The sequence below is a fragment of the Mesoplodon mirus genome, assembly GCF_964341445.2.
Source record: "Mesoplodon mirus genome assembly, chromosome: 3".
NCBI classification, from domain to species: Eukaryota; Metazoa; Chordata; class Mammalia; order Artiodactyla; family Ziphiidae; genus Mesoplodon; species Mesoplodon mirus.
In genome coordinates, this window is record NC_138978.1 from 11,520,997 (window position 1) to 11,547,091 (window position 26,095).

Consider the following 26,095-nt stretch of genomic DNA (forward strand, 5'->3'; position numbering starts at 1 on the left):
ACTAATAAAAACAACAATAGCTATATTTTCGCTCAGTGCCTTCTAGAGGCCAAGCCCCTGCGAGGAACTCTCAGGCACTCATGCAGCCTTTGGTAACAACCCTGAGAGTTGCCTGAGGAGGCTGGGCAGGGCGTGGGCTTGGAGCCCAGCCGTCCCTGTCCTGGCATGAGCCCAGGCATGCTACCCGCCATCACTCTGCAGGCAGCACCGGGTCCCCCAACTGTGAAGGGGAAAGAGCAGTTGCATCTACCTCCAGGGGTTGCCACGAGGATTCAATGAGTTAATATGTGCAGAATGCTCGCAACCCATGGTACAAGCCCATACACGGTAACTACTTTTATTCGTATAATTATCCTCATTTATGATGGAGAAAACTCTCACTAGTGAGCGGCAGAGTTAGGATTTGAACGCGGAGCCGGCACTCCAAATCCAGCAGTGTTTTTAAATAGCTAGGAATTTACTGTTCCAGCAACACTATGAGGCCTCGACATTGTGGTCCCAATGTATGGATGAGAACATCAAGGCACCGAGCATTCTGCCGGGAAGTGCGTTAGCTGTGCTTCGAGCCCAGGGCTCTCTCTGGGGCATCGTTGCTGCGCAGGCCGCCTGCATCTGGACTCAGAAGGAGAAGGAGGGAGGTCCTGGGGCAGAGCGCTGGAGAGACACAGGCGCTGGGTGGGTGGTGGGAGACCTCCCTCCTTCCCCTGTTCCCCCGGGCTTCTGCTCTGAGGGGCAGCTACCTCACCTGCCCGCCTGCCTTCACAGCAGATGTTTAAGCGGCCCCGAAAGTGGATAATTCCAAAGCAGAGGAGATTGTTTGGGAACAGAGCTACTGCTTTCCCACATGTTACTGCTTGCTGACAAATCTGATTGCTGCGCCCTTTAAACTCCTCGGCTTCAATGTGCATAAAAAGTCCCCCCCCCATGGAGTTATCAGTTCATAGCATCTCCGTGTGCAGAAGGCTTGGGTCCCCCCCACAGCAGCACAGGACGGAGCCGGCATCCAGCCTTGGTGCAGAGGTGGTCCCTGTGCAGAGGTGGCCCATGAGAACAGGACCGGCCAGCTGGGGCGTCCCTCCTGCTGGGGTCTGGAGCAGGGGAGTCGCCTCCTTCCTTTTACCCTTTTTAATAAAATAACTGTTTTGCCCATGAGGCGTAATAAGGATCTGGAACCTTTGTTTGTCTTAAGCTGTGGCCTGTGGAAGCAGAGAGCCGCTTTCCCTGGGGCTCAGCCCTAAGCTCATTACCATAAGCCCAGCACCCGAGCCAAACCTCACCCATCCAGACCTCACCGTCTGAGTCTGGGACCCTGTTGTGATTCTGGACCCTGGGCTGCCAGTGTCGTGAAGGAAGGGGCTTTCCCAAGCTGACGCATGGCCTGAGGCTGCTGGAACTACGCAGGTCCCTGGACAGTGCAGGCCTCAGACAAGCCTGCGAGTAGGAGGCCTTGACTCTCACTGGCTGTAAGACCACTTGGCCATGAGATGGGAACACTGCTCCTCACTGAGCTGTGTGCAGGAGTGAGATCTGTCTGACGAGGAGGGGTAATGCCCCACCATGTTTGTAGTGCACCTTACTGTTTGCAGGACACTCCACAGAGGTCATTTCATGTGAGCCTTAAAAGCACCCCATGGAGAAGGCAGAATTAAAGATCAGAGGTAATGTGAGCCGCCCAGGGTATCACGGGGCCTCTAACCTCAGTACCCAGCTCTAAGTCTAAGGCTCTCTCTACCTCGCCCCATCTGCCTTCCAAGTTCAAGGTCTGTATAAGACACTGCTGAGAGTCAGCCCAGGTCCTCAGTGGTCCCTGTGGACCCAGGGGCAGGGACAGCAGAGTTGCAGTGGTGGCTGAGGACACGGAGAGGCAATGCCAAGGTCCCGCCCCCTCCGGGCCTCTCCTTCATCCTCACCACTTCGTGCTGTTTGTTTGGGCTGTTACTAGCTCAGTTCCTGTTATTTCCCCCCCAGACAATCAGCCAGGAAATTCTTCACTTACGTTTCCTTGAGAGGTCAAATGCTTTTCTCTGTGCAGAAGTAAATAAATGCTGCAAGCTGACTTGGCAGTTTTTCGCAGCAGCCTGCAGCCCGTCCTCGGACTGCACAGGCGAGACGATTTTAAACCAGACCCAGGGCTGCAGCCCGGGATGACGTGGGGAAGAGACGGTGCCTGCTCACAGCAGCACCAGTGGCTTTTCCCTCCCACGGCCAGAATCCCGATGGAAACGAGCGACGGTAGCATCGTGACGTCCCACTCCCTGAGAACCTGCCTCGGCTCGGCAGAGCCTACTGGCCACCAGGAAGGGAATGGAGCCTGGCTGGGAACACACAGAACCAAAACCACGGTTCCTGGGCACCTCTGCACAGATGGCAGCCCTTGCCTGGGCTGGGGTGATGTGTGCTTTTCACTCACTCCAGAGAGCCAAGGCCTCCGTTACACCCATCGCAGTTTAGAGGAGAATTTGGGTGAGGCTGCTCGCAGCGCTCCTGCAGCTGGAACAGCTGTCATCCACAGAGCAGAGGAAAGACTACAGAGGAGCCAGCTTTGTTTTTTATTTATTTTTCTTTATGGCTGCACCAGGAGGCATGCAGGATCTTAGTTCCCCAACCAGGGATCGAACCCATGCCCCCTGCAGTGAAAGCACAGAGTCCTAACCTCTGGACCGCCAGGGAAGTCCCAGAGCCAACTTTATAAAGCACCAAAGTCCAAGGCACTCAGCAGAGGCAAAAACTGTCCTCCGCGAGCCTTGGTGGCATTTTTCTTTCTTATGGAAGATCTCAGTTATATACAGAAGTCAATAGAATAGTGTAATGAATCCCATAGACCCTGACCTGACCCCGGTACCCATCACCCTGTGGCCAACTCTGTCCCACCCTCATCCACTCCCCGCTCCCTGTATGATTGTGAAGAAAATCCCAGATACATCATGTCATCTGTAAATACTTTAGTATGTCACTATAAAAGAGGACTCTTTTAAAAAAAACACACACATAACCACTAAACTATTATCACACCTAAAATAAAGATTAGATATCCAGCCATGATTCAAATTTCCAGTTGACTCATAAATTCTTGTTTTAAACTTCGTTAGAATCAGAATCCAAGTAAGATGGACACAGTGCAACTAGTTGGAATGTTTTTTAATCTAAATGTTCCTCTTCCTTTCTTTTTGTATTCTTGCTAATTACTTGTTGAAGGGGCTGCGTTGCTTGTCTGGTAGGTCTCCCGGGGTCTGGAGTTCGCTAATTGCATCCCCATGGTGCTGTCCAACATGCGCCTCTGTCCTTTGAATTTCCTGTAAATTGGTAGTTCATCTAGAGACTTGACCATTTTCTCTACTCATTTTTTGCCAAGACTCCTTCAAAGGAGATGTTGGGTCCTCCCCTCAGGAGGCATGTGCTGTCTGATTGTCCCTCTTTTGCGATGTTGGCAGCCCTGCCTGAATCCAGACATTCAGCAGAAGTGGCACAAGGGCGGTGTTCTCGTCTGTCGCCCCTTGTTCGTGTAGTAGCTGGAATCCTTTTTAAAGAGGCTCCCCGCCATCTACTGCTTGGTTACCCACTGGTACAGTTGGTATAGGAAAGGCAGGATAAAAGCTTGACTGTTTTCCCTTTATTTACCAGTTTTCAGAATAATGACTTAGCACCTTTACTTCCAGCATGGTGTTTTAAAAGCTTAGATCATCAGGAAACGGTTCAAGTAATACATTTATTAAGAGTTCCATAGTTAGAGGGCACAACCTAGAAAACTATTTAGAAAATGACGTGTCCACAGAGGTAGTCAAGGGCGTTGCACAAATGTAGTAGATGTTAGCATGTTAGTGGACGGAGCACATCTGCTGGCTCAGAGACAGAGAGGAAGTTCATTCCCACTTTGCTGATGAGAAGACAGCCCCAGAGATTGGGGCCTGCCCTGTTTATGTGGCCAGTTAGTGTCAGAGCCCAGACGCTGTGCATAAAGCAGACACAGAGAAAAGTGGTTATATGCTCACTTTATCTCTAGAATCCAGGCCTCCTGGCAAGACTTGAATAAACTCCCTCCTGGCTGATAAAATGCCTGGAGGCAACCTAAATGTCCGTCGACAGATAAATGGATAAAGAAGATGTGGTACATATATACAATGGAATATTACTCAGCCATAAAAAGAAATGAAATTGAGTTATTTATAGTGAGGCGGATGGACCTAGAGTCAGTCATACAAAGTGAAGTAAGTCAGAAAGAGAAAAACAAGTACCATATGCTAACACATATATATGGAGTCTAAAAAATAATGGTACTGATGAACCTAGTGGCAGGACAGGAACAAAGACATAGACATAGATAATGGACTTGAGGACACGGAGCGGGGAGGGGGAAGCCAGGGCAAAGTGAGAGTAGCATCGACATATATACACTACCGAATGGAAAATAGGTAGCTAGTGGGAAGTAGCTGCATAGCACTGGGAGATTAGCTCGGTGCTTTGCAATGACCTAGAGACGTGGGATAGGGAGGGTGGGAGGGAGGCTCAAGAGGGAGGGGATATGGGGACATATGTATGCATATGGCTGATTCACTTTGTTGTACAACAGAAACTAACACAGTATTGTGAAGCAATTATACTCCGGTAAAGATCTATTAAAAACAAAAAAATGCCTGGAGGTCTGGCAAGGGCCCAGCTCTGTGGGCACTGAGTGCCAGCCACCAGGACATGCGGCCTCAGGAGGTGGTTGGTTGCCTTTCTGTTGGACCATCTGAAATTTGGGGGAGGCCCCAGAGGCCTTTCCAGGGATAATGATGTCTCTCTGGCTACCCGTTCTTCTCCCTGATACTCGTAGCCCCACCACCTTTATTATCCCCTCACTGCCTTGGATTCTTATCCAAGACTTTAGTTATCTCTGTTTCTGTGCTAGTTTGGTGCCAGGCTTAAGGTAAGTAATAATGTTTTCCTGAATGAACGAACGAACAAACAGGCAAAAAACATAATGACCCTCATCATTTGTATTTAGACCTTTCTTTCTGGCCTGGCTGTAAACCCTTCAAAGGCAGGAGCTCTTCTGTCTTCTGTGAGGCCCACACTGGGCCCACAGGGGCAAGGATGGGAGAAGGGGACCACTTAGCATCCTTAGGTCCAGAAGGGGGAGGGGCAGCGGGAAGGTGGGCAGTGGACACAGTCAGTCCAGCGCCTACAGCTCCTTTCTTCTGCGTGATCACGTTTGCTCCCCCCCACGGTCCCAGGGCTTTGGAGAGCCTTTCTGTCCATCCTCCTGCCTCAGATCAGATCCTGCCACTCTCAGCCACCACTAGAAATAACGGCAGCTGACACCCTGAACACTGTTCCAGGTGCTTTGTGTGCGTTAGCTCATTGGATTCTCTGAGTAGCCTGTGAAGTAGGTATTGTCACCCTCCCCGTTTACAGGTGAGCAAACAGGAAATTAAGAGACTCACCCAAAGTCACCCAGCTGACAAGTAGAGGGGCTGGGACTTGAACATAGGTGACCAGAGACCTGCTCTTGCCAGCTGCTCCAGCTGCCTGCTGGTAGAGAAAGAGGATACTATTTAAAAAGCCCTCCCGCAGGGATCCCCGACCGAAGTGTTAGAAATTTTGTCCTAAATAGACCCAGTTATGCCCAAGTCTCTTCTACTGCTGGCAGCGATGGGGAATGGAGGACAGTTGGTGCCTCGACTCTGGGTTGATGGAACCCTCCACACTTGGAGACATAGGCTGTAACCTCTCCAGCTTTTTTATCTAAGCTAAACAACCCTACTTTCTTTCAGGTTCCCGGTGCAGGGCACAGCACAGGAATCAGGACGTAAGAAACCACACAGAGGCGTAGACCCTCTTTAAAACCTCTGAACCTTCCTGCAGAGGTCCCTTCTGCACACACACAAAAGAGCAAACAGGCAAGTTCGCCCTGCCCTGGTGCCTTCAGCATGGTGTCTGAGCAAGCTATGGCCAGAGCTCTCAGCCAGCTTCTCACCTGGGAGCACCTCTTCCCCACTCCCAGCAAAGCTCAGGCAGTGCTGACTTGAGCGCGGTTCCCCAGACACACTGGGTCCCCACACACATCCAGAGCTTTGCGAACACCCTCCCCTCTCCTGCAGTGACCCCAGCCTCCCTCCTGTAGCTCTTCTGCCTTCCTGTCCCTTCTACACCCTGTACTCACCTCCACTATGGCCCCTTGTAAATACTTCCACAAATATTTATTGTGCACATTCTATGTGCCAGATCCTCGTCTTCATGCTGTGGGCATAGCAGGGAAAAAATAAGCAAAATCCCTGCCCATGCTAGTTGGAGGGGGAGCTAGACAATAAACAAGCAAATGCAAAACATGTATGATGTCAGATGAGAAAAGAGCTTTAGATAAAAAGTATGTAAGGAAAATAGTTAGTACTAGGAGGTCTGGTAACGTTGCAGTTTTAGAGATGAGGCAACGGTAAAGGCCTCTCCAAAAAGGTGACAGTGACTCAAGACCTGCAGGAAGCAGGGGAATGAGCCACCATGTGCTTGCGCTTGGGATGAGATGTTTCAGGCAGCGTAAATGGTAAGTGCAAAGGCCCTGTGGCACGTTAGAGAAACAGTTATTTTGCTATTCAGAAATTCTTTTCTTGCCCATCGGACTGTTTCCTTTGTTTCTGTGTCTCACACACTCAACACAGTGGTACATCTTGGGGAGCATGGGAAGGATGCTCAAGGGAACCAATTGCTGAGAGCCTCAGGAAACTGGAGCTCATCCCTGGGGAGCCTTCTGTCCAGGGAAACCACTGGCCAAGACTCATAGGCTGAGCAGGAACTAAGATCCACTCTTGAATCCAGGAAAAGGGTTACAGTTACGCCCTTGGTCCTTCCGGGTTAGTCCCAAATCCTTCAGGCTACCTTCACCCTGATGGCCGTAGAGTCAGCCACACCCAGGGGATTCTGCAGGGAGAGAATTTGTCAGAAGGGTCAGAAGCCTGTGATTTGAATCCAGCCCAGTCTCTGATTCATTTGTGAGCAGATAACTCTACCCTTGCTCCGTTTCCCTATCTGTGAAATGGGACTGCAGGTTTCGCCCGCCCACCTCACAGGGTGCTTCTAGGGAGGACTAGGGTGGTGTCAGCACCCCCCAGCAGAGATCAGGTATGGTTGTTGCTGCTGCTATGGCTTGTTTGTTTGTTTGTTTTTAATAATTCTATCACCTGTCTCCATGTCAAGCCATCTCTAGACCAAGTCTCCAGTTAACCAGTTCAGCTCTGCTGGATTAACTTTTCATGGCAGGGCATTTCCAGCACCCAGGAGAAGAGCCCCAGAAACTCAGCTCTGTGCTTCTTGAGCAGGAGGGCACCTGCTGGCTTGCATGGAACTCTGAGCATTTGTCACTGTCAGGAAAGCTGTTCTCCTGGGAAAAGTCTTGAAACATGCCCCTTGCTTACGGGGAAGTGAGGGCCATTGACTGAAAGGGGCTGGTGATTCTTTTTTTTTGGGGGGGGGGGGTGCTGCGTTGGGTGTTCGTTGCTGCACGCGGACTTTCTCTAGTTGCAGCGAGTGGGGGCTACTCTTCGTTGCAGTGTGTGGGCTTCTCATTGCGATGGCTTCTCTTGTTGCAGAGCACGGGCTCTAGGCGCACGGGCTTCAGTAGTTGTGGCGCACAGGCTTAGTTGCTCCGCGGCATGTGGGATCTTCCCAGACCGGGGCTGGAACCCACGTCCTCTGCATTGGCAGGCGGATTCTTAACCACTGCGCCACCAGGGAAGTCCCACAGCTGGTGATTCTAAAGGGACACTTGGGCAATTTGTGGGGCTGAGACCAGCCCCCTGCTAGATTTCCTGTCTGTTACCCTTCCTGGCTCTGGCTAAATTGTTTTCTTGGGACATGAGACCTAAGCCTCTGAAGACTGGTGCTTTACTATGAAGGGACCTTGCCTGCATGAGTTAACTGCTGTCCATCAGTTTTCTCATCTGTAAAATAGGAGTAATAATAGTTAATTGTAATAATAGTACCTTCCTCATAGGTTTACTTTAAGGATTAATAATATATAAAGTGCTTAGAATACTGCTGACACACAGTAAGGATTAAATAAATATTCCTTTTTTTTTTTTAAAGTTTATATGAGTTGCAGGGGCTGTGGTGGCTGGGGAAGGAATGGCATTTCCTTGCTATAATCCTGCACTCTGCTCTTTAGCTCCGAAAGGCAGATTTCTCATGCTAGACTCATGTCAGCCAAACTCACGAGAGACTGATGTATAGTCCACAGTGCCAGGTAATTGTGTGCCTAGAGCTCACTCGTGCTTGGAGTGTGGGGTCTGAGGTGGCCCTCGAGGAGCTGGCGTGACTGAGCTGCTGTGACTTGGGTCCTCCACCTCTCCCCTCCGGGGCACCTACTCAGCAGACAAACCACTGGCTGTGGGCAGGTCGGGGCACACCTTGCTGGGGCTGCCTCTCTGACCCCTCTGTATTTGGAGGGTGGGTTTCTGGTGACCTCTTCCCTCTGGTTGGCACAGCCTTTTCCAGCGTATCTCACATCCATTCACTTCTTTGTCTCCACCGCTGCCCCACTCCTCCAGGTCTCGGTCCTCTCCTGCCTGGACAGCAGCAAAACCCTGGCTGGCCTCCCTGCTTCCACTTGTCCCCAATCTAGTCTCCAAGAGGCAACCAGAGAGGTCAGAAGGCAGGTCACCCTTGCATGCACCCTCGACTGCCGTAGGGATGCAGCGCCCCCTGCCTCCCCCCAAAAGATATGACCACCCAGAACCTGTGAATGTGACCTTAGCTGGAAAAACGATCTTTGCAGATGTAGTTAAGGTAAGATGCAGGTTAGTGAAGTGTCCTTGTAAGAGAAGAGAAGGGAAGAACACAGAGGGATGAAGACAGAGGCAGAGATGGGAGGGATGTGTCTACCAGCCAAGAAACACCCAGGCTTGCTGGCGACACAGGAGCTGGAAGAGGCAAGGAAGGATTGTCGAGGGAGCACAGCCCTGCTGACACCTCGATTTCAAGCTTCTGGTCTCCAGAACTACAAGAGAATACACATCTGTTGTTTTAGGCCGTGCAGTCTGTGGTAGTTTATTACGGCAGCCACAGGAAACGAATACAGGGGGCTCCCACTACCCTTCAGAGAAAACGCAAGCCAGCTGCACAGGCCCGCAGGAGCTGGCCCCGCCCCGACTTCACCTCACAGCCCTTTCTTCACGATGGACTTCCCTCCTGGAAAATACCCAGATCTTGCTGCCTCGGGGCCATTGCATTTGCTGTTCCCCTTGCCGACATGCTCTTCCCCATTCCTGGCATGTTTGGTTTCTTCTCTATCCTGCGGGTCTCAAGGCCTCAAGAGAGGCCTTTCCAGACCATGCCACCCAAAGCACAGCTGCCCGGAGATTCCGCATTTATTTCCTTCACAGCCTGGCCTCCGTGTATGTCTAAATAATTGATTTGTCATGTATCTCCCTTGCTCTGACACGATCTCCATCAGAATAAAGACCTCATGTGTCTTGCTGACCCAGGCTCCCCAGCAGCTGGCTCAGTGCCCAGCACATAGCCCACAGTAAGTTTTTCTTGAATTAATAAATATAGGGCTTTCTATTAATAAGGCTACAGTAAAGTTCTGCTCCTCTTGTTTTTGACCTACAGGGTGATTTGCTATTTTAAAGCAGCTTTTAGAGATAAACTTAGTGTTTCAGGGGAGACCCCAGTGTCACCCTGCTAAACCATTCGCCTATGCCTGCCTCTGGGATGTGGTCGTTAGAGTTGAAACTAGATACTCCTAGGAGTAGTGAGTTCTCCATCCATGGAGGCATGCAAATTTTTACATGTACTAACTCATTTGATCTTCACCATTCCCGAAGACCCTGTGGGATCTTTAGGGTCCTCCGCATCGGAACCCCCTGCCTTTTCCCCCAGCCTTGATCTTCACCATTCCCGAAGACCCTGTGGGATCTTTAGGGTCCTCCCCATCAGACCCCCCTGCCTTTTCCCCCAGCCTGCTAACTCCCTTTCCCCCTCCCTATTCTGGACAACACTTTGAGCTTTTATTTCAATAAGATGAATCAAAGTCCATCTGAGAAGTCTAAGTGTACATCTGCTCACACATATAATTTTACAGTACAAGAGTTTATCAGTCCTGAATGTATATTTAGTGACAGGCTTGGCTAATCTTTCATCTAATTACATTCATTAACATTTAAATGTATAATCATTAATATATCTGGGCACAGTGGTCTAAATATTTTATAGAGGACTTAATTACAGTAGACTTCCAGTCTTGCCATAAAACTTGTGCGCCCTGCCAATCAAAGGGGTGGTATCAGGTAGCTCAGGGGCCCTGGCCAGGGGGACAGCATGAACCTGCCTTTTGCTGGGGAACAGCAGTGGCTGGGGGGTCTCCATTTTCTGGCTGCACTGCAGAAGCAAGGCCGACAGTTGCAGAAGACAAGGGAATTGGTTCTTGCGATTTCTCGCTGCCATACCTCTGTTAACTGAAGTCACCATCCTCCTAGAAAAGAGGGCAATCAAAGATACAATAACAAATTAAAAATAATAATTATTGTGGGCTTCCCTGGTGGTGCAGTGGTTGAGAATCTGCCTGCCAATGCAGGGGACACAGGTTCGATCCCAGGTCCAGGAAGATCCCACATGCCACGGAGCAACTAAGCCTGTGCGCCACAACTACTGAGCCTGCGCTCTAGGGCCTGTGAGCCACAACTACTGAAGCCCACGCACCTAGAGCCTGTGCTCCGCAACAAGAGAAGCCACCGCAATGAGAAGCCCGAGCACCGCAACGAAGAGCAGCCTCCGCTAGCCGCAGCTAGAGAAAGCCTGCGCACAGCAATGAAGACCCAACACAGCCAAAAATAAATAAATAAAATAAATAAATTTATAAAATAATAATAATTATTATTGCCACTGAGACTTTAAGAGGTCGATAAAAAACAACCCTTTCTTCCTCTGCCAAATTATGAAGTAGTCTTAGCGAGTTTCCTAGGAGTCGGTGAAGATCAGAATGTGAGTTTTGTGGCTCTGAAAGCTGATCTGGGAATGGGGCTCAGATCCGAGGCCATGGCAGCTGGTTAACCCTCTATGCCAGAAGTAGACAGACGTACCTGCCCAGACGGCACAGGTGGGCACCTGCAGCCCCCAGGCAAGTTGTCCCCTGATAGGAACAGCCGTCATCACACTTTTGAAGCCCTCAATGGTTTATAAAGCTCATTCAGTCACGGCTCAGTCTATGAGGTTGGCAGGTTTCATTGTACCCATCCCACAGAGGAGAACACTGAGTCTCTGAGAGGTCCCGTGGCTTCCCAAAGGCAACGGCCAGTGGGAGGCAGAGCAACACCTGAATCCTTGATGTCCTGCTGTGACCCCCACCTGGACCCCTGTTTTCCCAGGAGCTGTCCCAGCTCCCTGCCCCCACCCTCCCAGTTCTCTGAGGTGACCCAGCAGGTCCCGCAGCAAGGCCTGGGCCCTGAAGGGAATTGGGATCTCGTGAGATGGGGCCACCAGACACCCCTCCTCCCCACCACCAAGGCGGGCATCCACCCCAGCCATGCTACAGCTGCCACTGACCACCTGGACGAAGAGCAGGAGCTCAGAGCCAGAGCACCTGGGCTGGATCCTGCATCCACCACTTACCTGCCAGCTGGGTCAGCCTAACGGATCCTTGCCTCACTTTCCTGGTTTGTATGCTGTGGATCATGATGGTAACTACCTCACAGGATTGTTGCAAAGAAAATTTAGTGAAACTTACAAGATGTTTTAACCCAACCCATAAAGAACACTCAGTAAATGGTAACTGCTGCTACATGGTCATCTGCCTCCCCCCTCCCCTCCCCCTCCCCCTCCCCTCCCCTCTCCCCCCTCCCCCTCCTCCTCAGGGCTGGGGAAGCCCACGCTGACCTTCATCCCTTCATGGAAGTCTTGCCCCTTAACTCTCACCACAGTCGCACACAGAAGGTATCATCTTTGCCCGTGCGGGAAGGAGCTGGACTTTGAATCCAGGACCAACCCCAAGTTCATGTTCCTTCCCGAGCCCCGGGAGTCCTGCAGGATTCACGTAGGCACACCTTGTCCATACCTGGAGCAGCCCTTCTTCACTACCAACTCATGGGGTGCCCCCGATGGCATGAGGGCCGCCTCCCCCCGGATGATAAGAACTGGTATTTACTGAGCACTGCCCCCTACACTCGACACCGCTCTGGGCACGTTGCATGTACAAAGCCGGTCCTGTGAGGTGGAGGCTGTTTTTAAAGCTTTTTATTAAAATATGACATATCTGCAGAAAAGCGCAAGTGAATTCACAGCTTGGTGAATCGAAACAGACTGAACACCTCTGCCTCCCCAGCCCCCGGATCAAGAAGTAGAACGTCATTAGCTTCCTGATAGCTCTCCTGGGTACCCTTCCTGTTGCCATGCCCTCCATGGAGAGCCCCTTCCTGACTTCTCAGCACGTGGATTAATCCTGCCCTTTTTATGTGCCGTAAAGGGAGTGATAGGGAATATGCGCTTTTGTGTTTGGCTTCATTGGCTCAGCATTTCTTCTCTGTGGTTCATTCATGTTGTGTGTGTTGTAATTCGCTCGTTCTCCTTCGATGGAGTCGTGCTCTGGTGAAGGGACCACAATGGGTACAGCCCTTCTGCTCAGGGTTGCCCAGGCAGTTTCCGGCCTGGAGCTTTTACAGACAGTGTAACTTTTCCGTGCAGGAACCTTGGTGAACATGGATGAGTGTCTGTTGGGCATGGGCTGCGGTAGGAAGTATTTATCCCTCCTCTACAGTGTGAAAATCTGGGATCTATGACTTGCTCCAGGTCACACCTCTAGTGAGTGGCCAAGCTGGGTTTGAACCCAGACAGTCTAGCTCCGGTGCCTGCTCTCTGGTCGTTCTCCTTCTGAACTTGCCTGGGAAGAGGCTGATCGTTGCTACCAGTTCGCCGCCTGCATCTAACCTTGAACAGCCCTGCTGGGTCTCTGCTGGAGAGAAGGCACGATGAGACCACTCCCCAAACCACTGGGTGCCCAGGGCAGCTTCCTGAAGGTTCTAGAGGTCCTGCTAGACTATCTTGAGAGTGTGACACCAAAGCTCAGAGAGGGTGTGTGACCTCCCAAGGCCACACAGCACACTGGCTTGCACCCTGGTGTCCTGTCTCCCTGTCCCCTGGGCATTCCCTGCCTCCTCTCAGGGCCTAGCCAGCGCTATCGTCTTGCCTGAGAATGACCTCACGCACCGACACAGAGCCTTGAAAAATAGTCTTCATTGTGTGGGGCATGGGGCCTGTGGGCCGGTGCTGCGTTTCCAGAAATCTCCGCCCCCTGAGTCTAGGGAATGTCACAGTTCCGGGCCCATCCCCTGCCACTATTTTTAGTGGTGATTTGGAGGAAGGAGGACTTTCCTGGACTTGCCTTCAGAGGCTGGAAAACAAACACCTCCCCCTCCCCGCCCCCGGCCTCCCAGTTCCCTTAGCAGGAAGTGGGGGCCTGGATTCCTGGACCTGCCACTTATCCTGCAGGTTTCTGGTTGAGCTCTGAGGTCTTCAGAGCTGACGGGTGGGTGGCAGCAACAGTGTGCCCCTGCCCCCACCTAGGACCATGAACAGCCTGAAAAGGGCTCCCATGCCCCCCAACAGCACCTTTTTTTTTTTTTTTTTTTGCTGTGTTGTGTTGGGTCTTTGTTGCTGCGTGCGGGCTTTCTCTAGTTGCGGCGAGTGGGGGCTGCTCTTCATGTGGTGCACGGGCTTCTCATTGCAGTGGCTTCTTTTGTTGTGGAGCACGGGCTCTAGGTGCGTGGGCTTCAGTAGTTGCAGCATGTGGGTTCAGTAGTTGTGGCTCGTGGGCTCTAGAGCGCAGGCTCAGTAGTTGTGACGCACGGGCTTAGTTGCTCCGCGGCATGTGGGATCTTCCTGGACCAGGGCTCGAACCCATGTCCCCTGCATTGGCAGGAGGATTCTTAACCACTGCACCACCAGGGAAGTCCTTTTTTTAAAAAAATATTTATTTATTTATTTGGTTGTGCCAGGTCTTAGCTGCAGCAGGTGGGCTCCTTAGTTGCAGCATGTGGGCCCCTTAGTTGTGGCAGATGGGCTCCTTCATTGTGGCATGCGAATTCTTAGTTGTGGCATGTACGTGGGATCTAGTTCCCTGACCAGGTATCGAACCCGAGCCCCCTGCTTTGGGAGCGTGGTGTCTTATCCACTGTGCCACCAGGGAAGTCACCAGCACCTCTTATTATACTCTCTCTGCAGGCGTCTGATCCCCTCCTGGGGGTTGGCCTTACCCTCCCATCTAAAGTTTTCCCCAGGGGGAATTCCCTGGCAGTCCAGTGGTTAGAACTCTGCGCTTCCATTGCAAGAAGCCTGGGTTCGATCCCTGGTCAGGGAACTAAGATCCCGCAAGCCGTGTGGCATGGCCGAAAAAATTAAGTTTTTCCCATTGGGAGCCCCTGGGCCCCTGAGTTTGAGGTGGACACTCTCCAGGTGGCTAATAGTGGGCACGCATCCCTCCTCCCATCACCCCCCTGCCCGGCCTCCGAGACAGCGTTCCCCCCAGTGCTCTTGCATCCTCTGCTCACACTCCCACAACAGGGTGCCTCTTCCCTCCCAGGACCGCCCGGTCCCCTCTGAGATGACTCTGACTGTTAGACTGTCACTTAGAATGGTGGTAAAGCACAGGCAAGCAATCACCCTCAGATGCAGTTAGAGCTTTTGCTTTCCTTTAATGCTTACCACAGTAGAATGAGGTGGAAACTGTTATCCTACTTTATACATGAGGAAAAAAAGGCACATGTTGGTTAGGGAACTTATCCAAGGTCACATAGCTGGTGAATGGTGGAGCTGGGCTTCGACCCCAGGTCTCTGTATAGAGCCTGGTTCCTCAGCTGTGCCTGGACCCTGATCTCTCCCTTGTTACTTCTTCTATGGACACCTGCTCAGATTAGCAGTCCAGCCCCCATGCAAGGCCGAGAGGTGTGGTTGGGTAGTATGATTAATTGCCAGTATTGAAAAATAAGGAGATATTTAAAACATAAAAATTGTGATAATCTAGAGTATGGAATTTTCTAGAAGAGACAACAGGTATGGCAATGCTGGGCCCCATTCAGTCATGGAACAGCTGCTGTTCCAGGCTGGGTGTGCCTTCTAGGCCCCACCTGCTCTTCCTTTCTTACCGATGGTCGCTGTCAGGGCCCTGTGGCAGTTGTGTGTTCCACCCTGGTTATGGTGGTCCTCTCTTGAGCCCCTAGGCTGGAGAATCAGGGAAGGGAGGGGCAGCTTGAGAATTTGGCAATTATGAGCACACCCCCTTCCCCACCCTGCTCAAGCCCCCAAGTCATCTCCCCCCCACTTTCTTCACCTGAACAGACCCGTGCCTAGTGCTGGCTCCTGGAAAGACTGTCGGATGAGGCCCAGGACCTGCCTTCGAGCAGCTTCTAGGGAGGTGGGAAGGCCCTGAGCTGTTGGTCTGGTTTCCAGGCTGCTGGTGTACCTTCCTATGGGGCGGGCAGGGCTCCCTGCAGTAAGTAGAGGCGTGAGCTATGGGCTTTGGAAACCCAGAAAGAAGATGCACTGAATTCTGAAGAGGGGAGGAGGGCGGGCATTCCTCAGCCGAAAGGCAGGGATACTTAAACGTCACTTCCCCTCAATAAACCCAGAATATGTAGTGTTAGATGGTGGTGAGTTCAAAGCAGAAAAAACGGAATGGAATGAGGAGGGTGTCCAGGGAAGGCTTTGCTGAGAAACTGACCTTTGAGTCAAGACCTGGAGGAGGCAGGAATGGGCTACAGGCATAGGGGGCGGGGCGACGAGGATGCTCCAGGTGGGGAACAGCCAGCGCAGAGATGCCGAGGGACGGGCAATGTACATGAACCAGGAACAGCGAGAAGCAGTGGGGCAGGGGCGGTTGGGGAGATCACAGAGATACAGGTGGGGGTGGGGGGGATGACAGGTCACATGGCCCTGATGGGCCATTCTAAGGACTGTGCTCGCCCTTGAGTGAGACGGGCCATAGGGGAGGAGCAGAGAAGTGACATGATCTGACTTGCATGTTAAGGGGACACTCCCTGCTGAGTTGACGTAGACTAAAGGGCTGGGAGGCCAGTTAGGAGGCCACTGCACGATGCAGAGACGCGATGGTGGTGACACGGACCAGGGTGGGGACCGAGGAGTGGCGAGAAGTGGCCAGATTCTGGTAACATGTTACAGGCAGAGCTGACGTGGCTCACTGATGACTTGGGTGTGGGGCGTGAGAGAAACAGAATCAAGGAAGATTCTGGGGCTTGGGTCCAGAGGAGCGGGAAGGCTGAGGTCTCCATGAACGGAGTTTGGGGAGACAGAGAGGAGCGGGTTGTCAGGGGGCTGGTCAGGGACTCACTCTTGGACGTGTGAGGTTGGAGATGCTGTCAGACACCTGGTGTGGGAGGCTCTTGGCTCTGAGGGTGGAGTTCGGGGCGAGGTCCAGGCTGGGAAGCATCAGCATATGGGTGGATTTAAAGCTGGGAAGGTGGATGAGCCCAGCCAGGAAACCGTGGTACAGGAGGGCCGAACCCGCTGATGCCTGGAGGTCAGAGTGAGGGCAGGGGAGCCAAGAGACCACGACACAGCAGCCAGAGACGGGAGAAGAAGCCAGGAAAGAGGGGCTGGGAGGGCGCAGAGAAGCGTCCCCCATGCCAAGGAGCGCATAGGCAAGAACGGTGGGGCTTGTGGCTTGGAGGTTATCAGTGACCTGGAGAAGATGCCAGAGAGGATGGCGGGAGGGGAATGGACGCACGGGGGGCACAGTCTTTCCAAACTTCTTTGCTCCGAAAAGAAGAAGAGAAGTGGAATGAGAGCTGGAGGGGAAGAGGGGTCACATGCAGTTTTTCTGTTAAAGATGTGAAAGAGAATTGCATGTTCATGTGATGTTGGGAGAAATCCAGTGCAAGGCACGGTCCAAGAACCCTCACGTCTGAGTGGGCCCTTGTCCTGAAGGGAGACCTGGTCTCAAAGCCTCCTGCCTAGCCAAACATGGCAGCCTCGCCGGCTCAGGGGGCCCCCAAGTTGGGCAGAGGGAGCCGAGCAGGAGGGCCCCTTCGAGGCAAAGGGAAGGCACATCCGTGGCCAGGCTGATGACAGGGGAGCTCCATGGGAGAAGCAGACACCTCGCTCCTGTGCAAAGCACAGTGTCTGGGGTCTGTCCCCAGCCCTGAACTCCTTAAAATTCTGCAGGTGCCCTGGGGCAGCAGGGAAGCTTTGGTCCACTTGAGTCTCCTTGTGTCCTGCTGGGACGTGGCAGGGACAACGTGAAGTGGCCGTGGACACGGTTCACAGAGCCCTGGGTAGTTTGGCAAGAACTGCAGCCATGTTGCAGTCAGCCCTGAGAGCATCAAGGCTCGGGGTCCTATCAGGGGCCACAGGGAAATTAGCCTGCCATGTCCCACCCCGGAAGGCAAGGAGAAACAGAATAAAGGGAAGTAGAACCTTCTCTGCCCCCGGGACCCTGGAAATATTGGGTGCTGCTCAGTGATGGCTGTGGACCAGGTCCCCACTCCTTCCCAGGCTGTCTACTTTGTTCAGTCATTCATTTGAGAGTCAATCCACTGGTATTTACTGAGCACTTACTATGTGCCAGACACTGTTCTAGATGCTGGGGATACAGTGGTGAACAAGGGAGGCCAGGTCCCTGCTCCCAAGGAGCTTATATTGCTCTTTGGGGTGGACATAAAAATATGTAAGTAAACTCAGCAATCCTTCATCTACCTTTAACCCAATTGAGGGAAATAGTCTGCTCTCTCACGTTTAAGCTTGCAGGTTGGAGTTTGTCTACCACCATCTCATTGATGTGAATGGACTGGTTTTCTACCAGTTGAGAGAATTGCTTCTTTCTCTTTTGGTTAAACGGAGTTGACCTTGGTTCCATGGAGTGCAGTGGTAATTGGCACAGCATTGACCCAGAAGAGGCTCACCAAATCATTCTCAAACATGCCAACTCTGATCAGTCAGTGATGGCATCTGCCTCCCCGTCTGAGGCAGGCCTGGCAAATCTGCGTTTCCCTCCCATCGTCCCATGGCAGACATCCCCAATCAACCCAGGTTCCTATAGAGCCTGGTTGATTAGTCATGTCTGCATGGACACAGGATTGAAAAATGAGAACCTGTATTCCAGATAGTTTCCTTTCCTGCCCTAGGCAGGAGGTTGGAAAGGTCACACTGCCTAACTTTTTAGCCTGCACTTGGAGAGAGGAGCTATGGGGGATTACGGAAAGATCATGGGCCTGAACGTTGAAGTACTTGGGTCAGGTGCCGGATCTGCCTCTCATTGGCCATGTGAGCTGGTCAACCCACCTCACCTGGCAGTGAGAATAAAAGGGGGGTTTCCATTTGTGAGGAACGGAGCTGCCCTAGGTCAGACCCCAGACCACCCAGCCAAGCTCACATCTGACCTGGCTCAGTGGGTACAGTTTTCTCGGTCACCACCAGTGGCTGCCATTTATCCAAGTGAGTGGTTGGCTTTCCTTTGCTACATAAGCACTACCTGATGGGGCAAGTCTGCTTAACCTTTGTAAAGTAGGTTGAACCTTGACCCGTTCTGAACTCACCTTATTCAGCCCTCAAACAGGAAAAAGCAAGATGAACTAGGCTATACCCATCCCAGGGCCATAAGTCTGGGATCTTTAACTTGCTTCCCTGGGCTGCGGCCTCCTTCTCCTTGCCCTGGCTTCTTCCTTTGGTCCTTTTCTCAGAATCCAGCCTGTCAGCCAAGTCAACCTGTATCTTCTGAGACTTTTGGGGGCCTGAGTGCAGGCGTAGGAGCTGAATGACAGGAAACGATGCTAACATTTAATGAGCACCTGCTGTATTCTGGTGTTGGGTAATGTCACATAGAGCCTTAAAGGTAGAGAATATCATCCTCAGCTTAACAGCTCAGGAAGCTTGCTCAGAGAAGTGACATGCAAATAAGACCCTCCAGGTGGGATGGGGTGAAGGCCAGACTGGAATCCAGGGCTCTGTGAATCTGGAGCTGTGTCTTTCTGGGTTCTCTTCTCCCCAGTGCTCAAGGTCCCTACCTGACGGTTCACTCAAGATATGGCAGTCTGTTCTGTATAGGGCAGAAATGATTATACTTTCATCCTCCATCCTACAGATAATTAAATTTTGATAGGCAGACTCCAAAGCCGATGCTTTTAACCCAACTGTGTTGGCTTAAGAATCAGGAGACCTGGGCTTATTCACTATGTGATATTTGATACTCTTTCCCTCTCTGGGCCTCAGTTTCCCCATCAAAGGGAAGTTGAGCTGGAAGAACATTTTGGTGGGTGTGTATTCAGAGTGGTTTGCCAAGCCCTTCTGGCTCCCACCTACCCACCCCTCCTTTCCCAGAATCTGTAGAAACTGATCAGGAATGTTGAGTGGAAAAGAAAGGGGGCCCCCTGCTGGTGGCAGCTGGGATTGTCATACACAGGCTGAGGTCCGCCTGACCCTGTTGGCCACCCCTCCCCACCACTGATCCAGTGTTTGTCAGGGGTCCACCAGGCTGTAATTTTCACAAGGGGTCTTGGCCGTGGACCATCCAGAAGCAGGCCAGCAGTCTTCTGAGCTCAGACTAATGGGAAATCTGACCTCATGGAATGAGACCATGCCTTGGGCTGGCTGAGGATCCTGTAAGCGGGAGGGGGTGGCTGGTGGAGGATTCCTTCAGAGCTGCTGACGCACACATGCACGCATACACACCCTCCTTCCAGCAGTCACGAAGCAGTCATGGGGTGCGTATAAGAATGTCAAAACCCCTTTAATGGAAACCTCCCCGCTTGGGACCGTAAGACAGCTGCAGAAACAGTATCTTGTAGCACGAGTAACTGGTGTGAATATTTGGATCATCCACTGGTTTTATGGATCGATGCAGGTTCTGTGTTCACAACGATGTGCTTTCACAGTAGGGGTGATGGAGGAGCGTGAGTGGTTCAAGGTCAGACACCAAGGACACAAGTCCAGGGTCTGCGCGGGTCTTGGTGTGTCATTTAACCCTTTGAGCCTTAGTTCCGTCCTCCATAAGGCAGGTGCAGCCCTACCCCCAGCACAAAGTCCCGAGGAGAAGATGAGGCCAACCAGGCTGTGCAGATTTGCTGAGGGTTGGCAATTTGGGAGCCAGCAAAGCTGTGGGACAGGAGGGTGCCGGGGCCAGGTGGGCACTGCCACTCACTGCTTGACCATGTTCCTTAATTTTCCTGGGTGCCCACTTCCTCATCTATAATGTGGACTGACTTCAAAAGGTAGTTGTGAGAATTAAGTGACAAAAACCCGTCGGGGGCTGAGAGCCGTGCCTGGCACATGGGAATTGTTCTAATATCTAAGGAATTGGGCTTCGGGGAGGTTATGTGATTTGCTCGAGGTCTCAGAGCCAGGGAATTCCCTCGTCTGGTGGTTAGGACTCTAGCCAGGGACAGAACCCAGATCCTCTGACCCCAGACCAGTGCCCGTCCGCCCTGCTGTGTGGTGTTGGCCAAGGCCATGGACATGTTTGTAGGGGCCAGTGGTCAAGGCGAAGTCATCTAGGACCTCGGAAGTTAAAGGAAGCTCACAGAGTCCAGCACGCCCATCCTGGGGGGAAACTGAGGCTGGGAGAGGGGAAAGCTGACAGCCTGGTCCCTCACTGCCTGGCAAGGTTCTCACTGCAGGCGCTGCCCCGGTGCATAAGGAGAGAGCCCCTTGTGCTCAGCGTTCCCTGTAAAATCCCTTACTCTCCAGGCCCACGACCCCCAGGAGCTCAAAAGCCGAGAATTACCCTGCGCTGTTCTCTCTGCCTGTCAGCTGTGGCCTCCCGTCACCTGGGCACTGGAGGAGGGGGTCTGCTTTGCCCAAGGCTGGAGTCAAGGGACCTTTCTGCTCTCTCTGGTCCCCACCCGCCAAGAGTCGCATTTGCAGAAGTTAAACTAGGGCTGACACGGCTCCACCCTGCCTCACATCTGGGTTAGGGGCTATGGCATCCCAAGCCAGGGAAAGAGGAGGGCGTCTGCTGTGGAAAGGCAGACCTCAGAAGCTTGGGGAGAGTGATGGCCCCAGAGAAGCGCCATCGTCTTGGGGTCATGGTTGGGGCCCTGGTTCCACCCTCCAGCTTATGCAAACATCCAGCCTCCTTGAGTTAGAAACATCAGTGCCTCCTTGCACACCCTCCCTCTCACCCCCAGAGTCCCCACATTCCCAGGAGCCAGGCTGGTCTCCTGCAGGGTCTACTGGGTATGACATCACCCATCACCATGGCAGTGGTTCCAGTGGCCTAGCTGCTGGCGTGGGACACACCTGGGTGAAGCTGGGTGGCCGGGAAGGAGAACAGAGCGCTGGGGAGCTTGGGGCCGAGGCAGGAGGAGGCTGGTCACAGAGAGAGAGCGTCATGCTCGTGGACCATCACCTCGTCTTGCATTAAGGATGTTTGGAGATCGTCAAACAGGGTTTTGAAGGAGAAATAAAAGCATGCTTATGACAAAGGAAGGACGCATTCCACTGTGTAATTTTCATAGCTGTGTGTCTGTAGTTTAAATTATTTCTTGGGGAGTCTGTCAGGCTCAGTGCCTTGTTTCCCTAAAGAGTTACAATACCTGTTCCCCCCTTCAGGGGACCCCCCATCTGTTGGGGTGACAGCACCTGGATACTTGGGGATGTTCAGGCTCGATGGGGACACACGCCCACTTTCCCACCTCAGGCCTGTGGGGCGTCCCCAGGTGCTCCCAGGTCCTCCACGTGAGTTTCCTGGGTGGGTTGTGGACATTTGTGCTTCTGAAAAGCTGGGCAGACGGCACAGAAGCTTCTTGGTTCACACCAAGGTTCCAGAGGCACCTCGTCTTCGTTTTTAAGTGATCTTCACCTGGCATCATTCCGTGAGATTCAGCCTTTGTGTTTTCTCGGTCTGCAGCCTGGCAGGGTCCAGCCCAGAGTCAGGCCTGGAATTCCGGCCACGGTGACCTAAGCTGCTGCTCCACCAAGCTGGCCATGAAGGGGACAAGTCCAGCTGCAGCAGCCAGGAGGCTCAAAGCTGGAATTTAAAGGGCCCCCCAAGACCTGCGGTCCCCACTGCAGGGGTCTCCCCAGGGCTCCTTGCACGTGACGACACTGCCCCAGCTGAGCTGCCTCTACCCTGTTCTACAGGGCGGTGCCGGGTGGAGGCAGGGGGTGAAGATGCAGCTTATGTCAGGCGCCGAGCCAGAGCCCAGGGTGCTCAGTCCTCATGCCATACTTCTTCATGTCAGAGGCTGAGTTTGCAGGTTCACTGGCCGGGACAAGATGGGGTGACACCGCCATTGCCTGCCCCCTATCGCTGCCCTCAGCTAGCCGTGGGGCTGGGACCCTCTGGGGTTTGGGGGCTTCTCTGTAGAGGCAGCATAATGTAGGGTCAAGTGTTTGGGCCTTGGAGTCAGATGTGGCTCTGTGACTCTGGGCAAATTACTTAACCACTCTGTGCCTTCTCAGGCTGGAAGCTTCCAGAGCCAAGGAGTTGCTTTGCCCCCTCCCCACTGCCTCCACAGTTCCTTCCTCAGTGTTCTCTCCACAGAGGGGGGAGGGGATGGAGTTCTGGGGGCCCTGGGGAGGTCAGTGGGGCCCGCCCTGCACAAGCCCAGGCTTGCCGGTCTCCACTCCCTTCTGTACAGAGCCAGTGCCGTCGTGAGGAGAGTCTGGAGGAAGCAAAAGCCACACTGCTGCCAGGAGGCTGTGTGGAACACGGGGCACCATGTCTCTGTGTCTGTGTGACATCTTTATTGAGATACAATTCACATAGCATACAACTCACCCATTTACAGTACGTGATTCAATAGTTTTTATTGTATTCAGAGATGTACATCAGTATTAGAATATTTTCATCATGCCCTTTGGCTACACCTCCATATCTCCAGCCCCCGGCCCAAGGCAACCACTAATCTAATTTCTGTCTCCATAGGTTTCCCTATTCTAGACACTTCATTTGAATGGAATTATACAGCACATGGCCGTTTGTGACTGGCTTCTTTCACATAACCTAATATTTTCAAGATTCATCACATTGTAGCATGAATCATTACTTCTTTTTATTGTCAAATAATATACCGTTATATGGAGGTACTACGTTTTTAAACATTCATTCATCAGTTGATGGACATGTGGTCGGCTGTTATCGTTACAGCTGTTATAAACATATGTAGACACGTTCCTGTGTGGACATACGTTTTCAGTTCTCTTCGATACACACCTAGGAGTGGAACTGCTGTATCATAGGGGGAGTTTATGATTAATCACTTGAGGAACTGTCAGCTGTTTTCCACAGAGGCTGTACCATTTTCCATTCCCACCAACAGTGTACGAAGGTTCCAGTTTCTCCATATCCTCGCTAACACTTGTTACTGTCTTCTTTTTATATCTTAGCCATTCTAGTGAGTATGAAGTAGTATTTCATTGTGGTTTTGATTTGCAGTTCCCTGATGACTAATTATGTAAACCACCTTTTCAGGTGCTTATTGGCTATTTCTTGGAGAAATGTCTGTTCAGATCTTTTGCCCATTTTTTTAATTGGGTTATTTGTCTTTTTATTATTGAATTGTAAGAGTGCTTTATATACTCCAGATATAAGCCCCTTATCAGATATATGGTTTACAAATCTGCTCTCCCATTCCTTGCACTGTTTACTTTCTTGATGGTGTCCTTTGAAGCACAAAAGTTTTTAATTTTGATGAAGTCCAGTGTATCTGCTTTTTCTCCTGTTACTCATACTTTTGGTGTCATAACTTGCTGCGTGTTTTTAATCAAACACTTTTCCCTGTGAAGGAGTTGGAGCAGACAGTGGACTGTTGGGCTGGGCTGAGTTCTGTTGGGCTCAGACTGGGCCCTGGGATTTCATTTCAGCAGGAAGTAAAGGATCCCATCAGCTTCCTGGGCCGTGGGTAGCAACGGGGGAGCAGGGGGGTCACAAGCTCACCAGGCCTCCACAGCTCTTTCCTTCTGCGGCCCTAGGCAGTTCAGGGCGGGGACAGTCAAGGACTTGCTCCCCTGGCTGGGTCAGTAAAACTGAGAAATGAGAATTGGGACTCTAGGGATAGGCGGGCCTAGGTTTGAATCTGGGGAATGCCTCTGAGTAACACAGGAGCTGGGGAGAGAAACTTCCTCTTTCTGAACCCAGTTTCCTCGTCTGTCCATAAGAGGGAAGGAGACGGGGTCCCTTCTCAGCGTTCGGGGTGACAGGCGGCTAGGATCTCGGGAACTAACTCGGTTCTCTGTCCCCCAGCCATGAAAGCCGACCGGAAGCGCCTAAAGGGTGAAAAGACGGACCTGGTGAGCCAGATGCAGCAGCTGTATGCCACGCTGGAGAGCCGCGAAGAGCAGCTGCGCGACTTCATCCGCAACTACGAGCAGCACCGCAAGGTCAGCACGCAGCCCCCGCCCCTCCCCCTCCCCCCACCCACCAGCCCCCTCATTACTGCCCCTCCCCCACCCAGCACAGGGTCTGGCCTTGAATCTCAAAACACAGATGCACTGCTCGTGTCCCGTTATGCTCACTTGGGGAGGCCCCTTGTCAGGCCCAGGTCTGGGCGCTGAGATGAACAGGCACAGCCCCTAGTTACGGCTCCATGCCTCCTGGGCAAACCAGCCTGGACAGGAACGCGCCGTCAGTGACAGTGTGTGTTCTGGATTCCGGCTAGCCTGGGTTCAGATCCCGGTGCCCCACCTGTGTGCCTTTGGGCATCTCCCTTAACCTCTCAGAGCCTCAGTTTCCTCATCTGCAAAACAGCGATCGTGGTGCAGACCTTGCAGAGCTGTGATGAGGACCGTACGAGATGATGGATCCAGGGCATTCAGCATAGCGCCTAGTGCATGCTAAGTGCTCAGTGACGGTCAGCTCTGTGTCTTACGAATAGTACCATAATAAGAGTGTGAAGAAAGGGCTGGGGAGAACAAGACAGCAGGAAACTCTGCCTCCTGGGAGAGAGTCCTGGAAGGCTTCACAGAGGCGGTGACATATAGGTTGGGCTCTGTGGGGTGAGCAGGAGTTTCTGGTCAGATGACCAAGGACTTTGGTTCAGTAAATATCTGTCTGGTATATGTGCTGTGGTCATGCTGAAGAGGGTCCCAAAACTTAAAGAAAAAAGAGTCAGTCCGCACAATGAAGCAAGCCTTAGTAAGCTGCTGTGTCTGCAGGGAGAGAGTTGAAACCTCTGGTGAGCGGGGCGGAAAAACTGTTGAAAACTGCCCTTCAAGTACATCATACCACATGACAACAGCTATGACCAAGGTTTGCATGTACTCCGTGGAGAAAACGGAGGTGGGAAGCTCATTAAGTTTCCTCGGCCGTGGGAGGTTTGAGTGGTTCTCCCAGTGGTTGTGGCCTGGTTGCATGAGTGCATTCACGCGCGTGTTCCCTCTGAGCTAGACTGTCAGAGATGGCACTTGAATTTAAAAGCTTCAGCCCCACTGCCCACTTTGGTGTTTACCAGTGACCTGCCCTCTCACCTCCCAAGTATACAGATCCCTTCCTCTCCAGGATGAAAACAGCCCCGGGGGAGCTCCCTCAGCTAGGGACCCACAGCCTCTGACTGGTCTGGAGCTTTGGGTGCCCTGGGTGCCAGCCCTGAGCAGCAGGGCCCCAGCTTCCCCTGCCTGTCCTTCCACAGTAGGTGAGCTGGGTCCCTAGAAGTTGGCCTCCCCGGGCCTGTCACTTGCAGACAGAGTGTGGCATTAAGTCAACAACCTGTGGAAGCAGAGAGGAGGAAAGGGAACCCCCGGCTGCCTGCTTTCCTGGTCCTCTTCTGGGTCGCAGACTTCCTGCCATGTCCTCACTTGGCAGAAGGGACAAGGGAGCTCTCTGGGGTCTCTTATAAGGGCACCAATCCCATTCACGAGGGCTCCACCCTCATGACCTAAGCACCTCCCAGAGGCCCCACCTCCTAATGTCATCACATTAGGTGTTAGGATTTCAACATATGAATTTTGGCAGGACACAAACATTCAGACTATAGCACCACCTGCCTCTCTCTTGGTCCACCTCCATCCTTTCTCCTTCTCCAGCTGGAGGGCCCGTAGCAGGTCCCAGGAGCCTGGTCCTTCTTCAGCAGGTGAGGCAGGGAGAACCTTTACTTGAGTGGCCCCATGCCCATCAGTAGGGAGACACGGTCACCCTTGTTTGAGGGGAGGGGACACAGGGCAGGGGCCAGAGAACCAGCCCACAGCC

At 52.4% G+C, this 26,095-nt stretch overlaps 1 protein-coding gene across 3 annotated transcripts in view; it reads left to right on the forward strand.

Annotated features, from left to right (window-relative positions):
- The window catches only part of KAZN (kazrin, periplakin interacting protein), a gene marked incomplete at its 3' end in the record, with an annotated part of 481,963 nt that overhangs the window by 385,350 nt on the left and 70,518 nt on the right, over nt 1–26,095 (forward strand). For all 3 annotated transcript variants that reach the window (XM_082614803.1, XM_082614802.1, XM_082614804.1), the window contains exon 3: nt 24,155–24,291. In XM_082614803.1, coding sequence (XP_082470929.1) covers nt 24,155–24,291 — 137 coding nt within the window. The remainder of the gene's footprint in view (nt 1–24,154; nt 24,292–26,095) is intronic.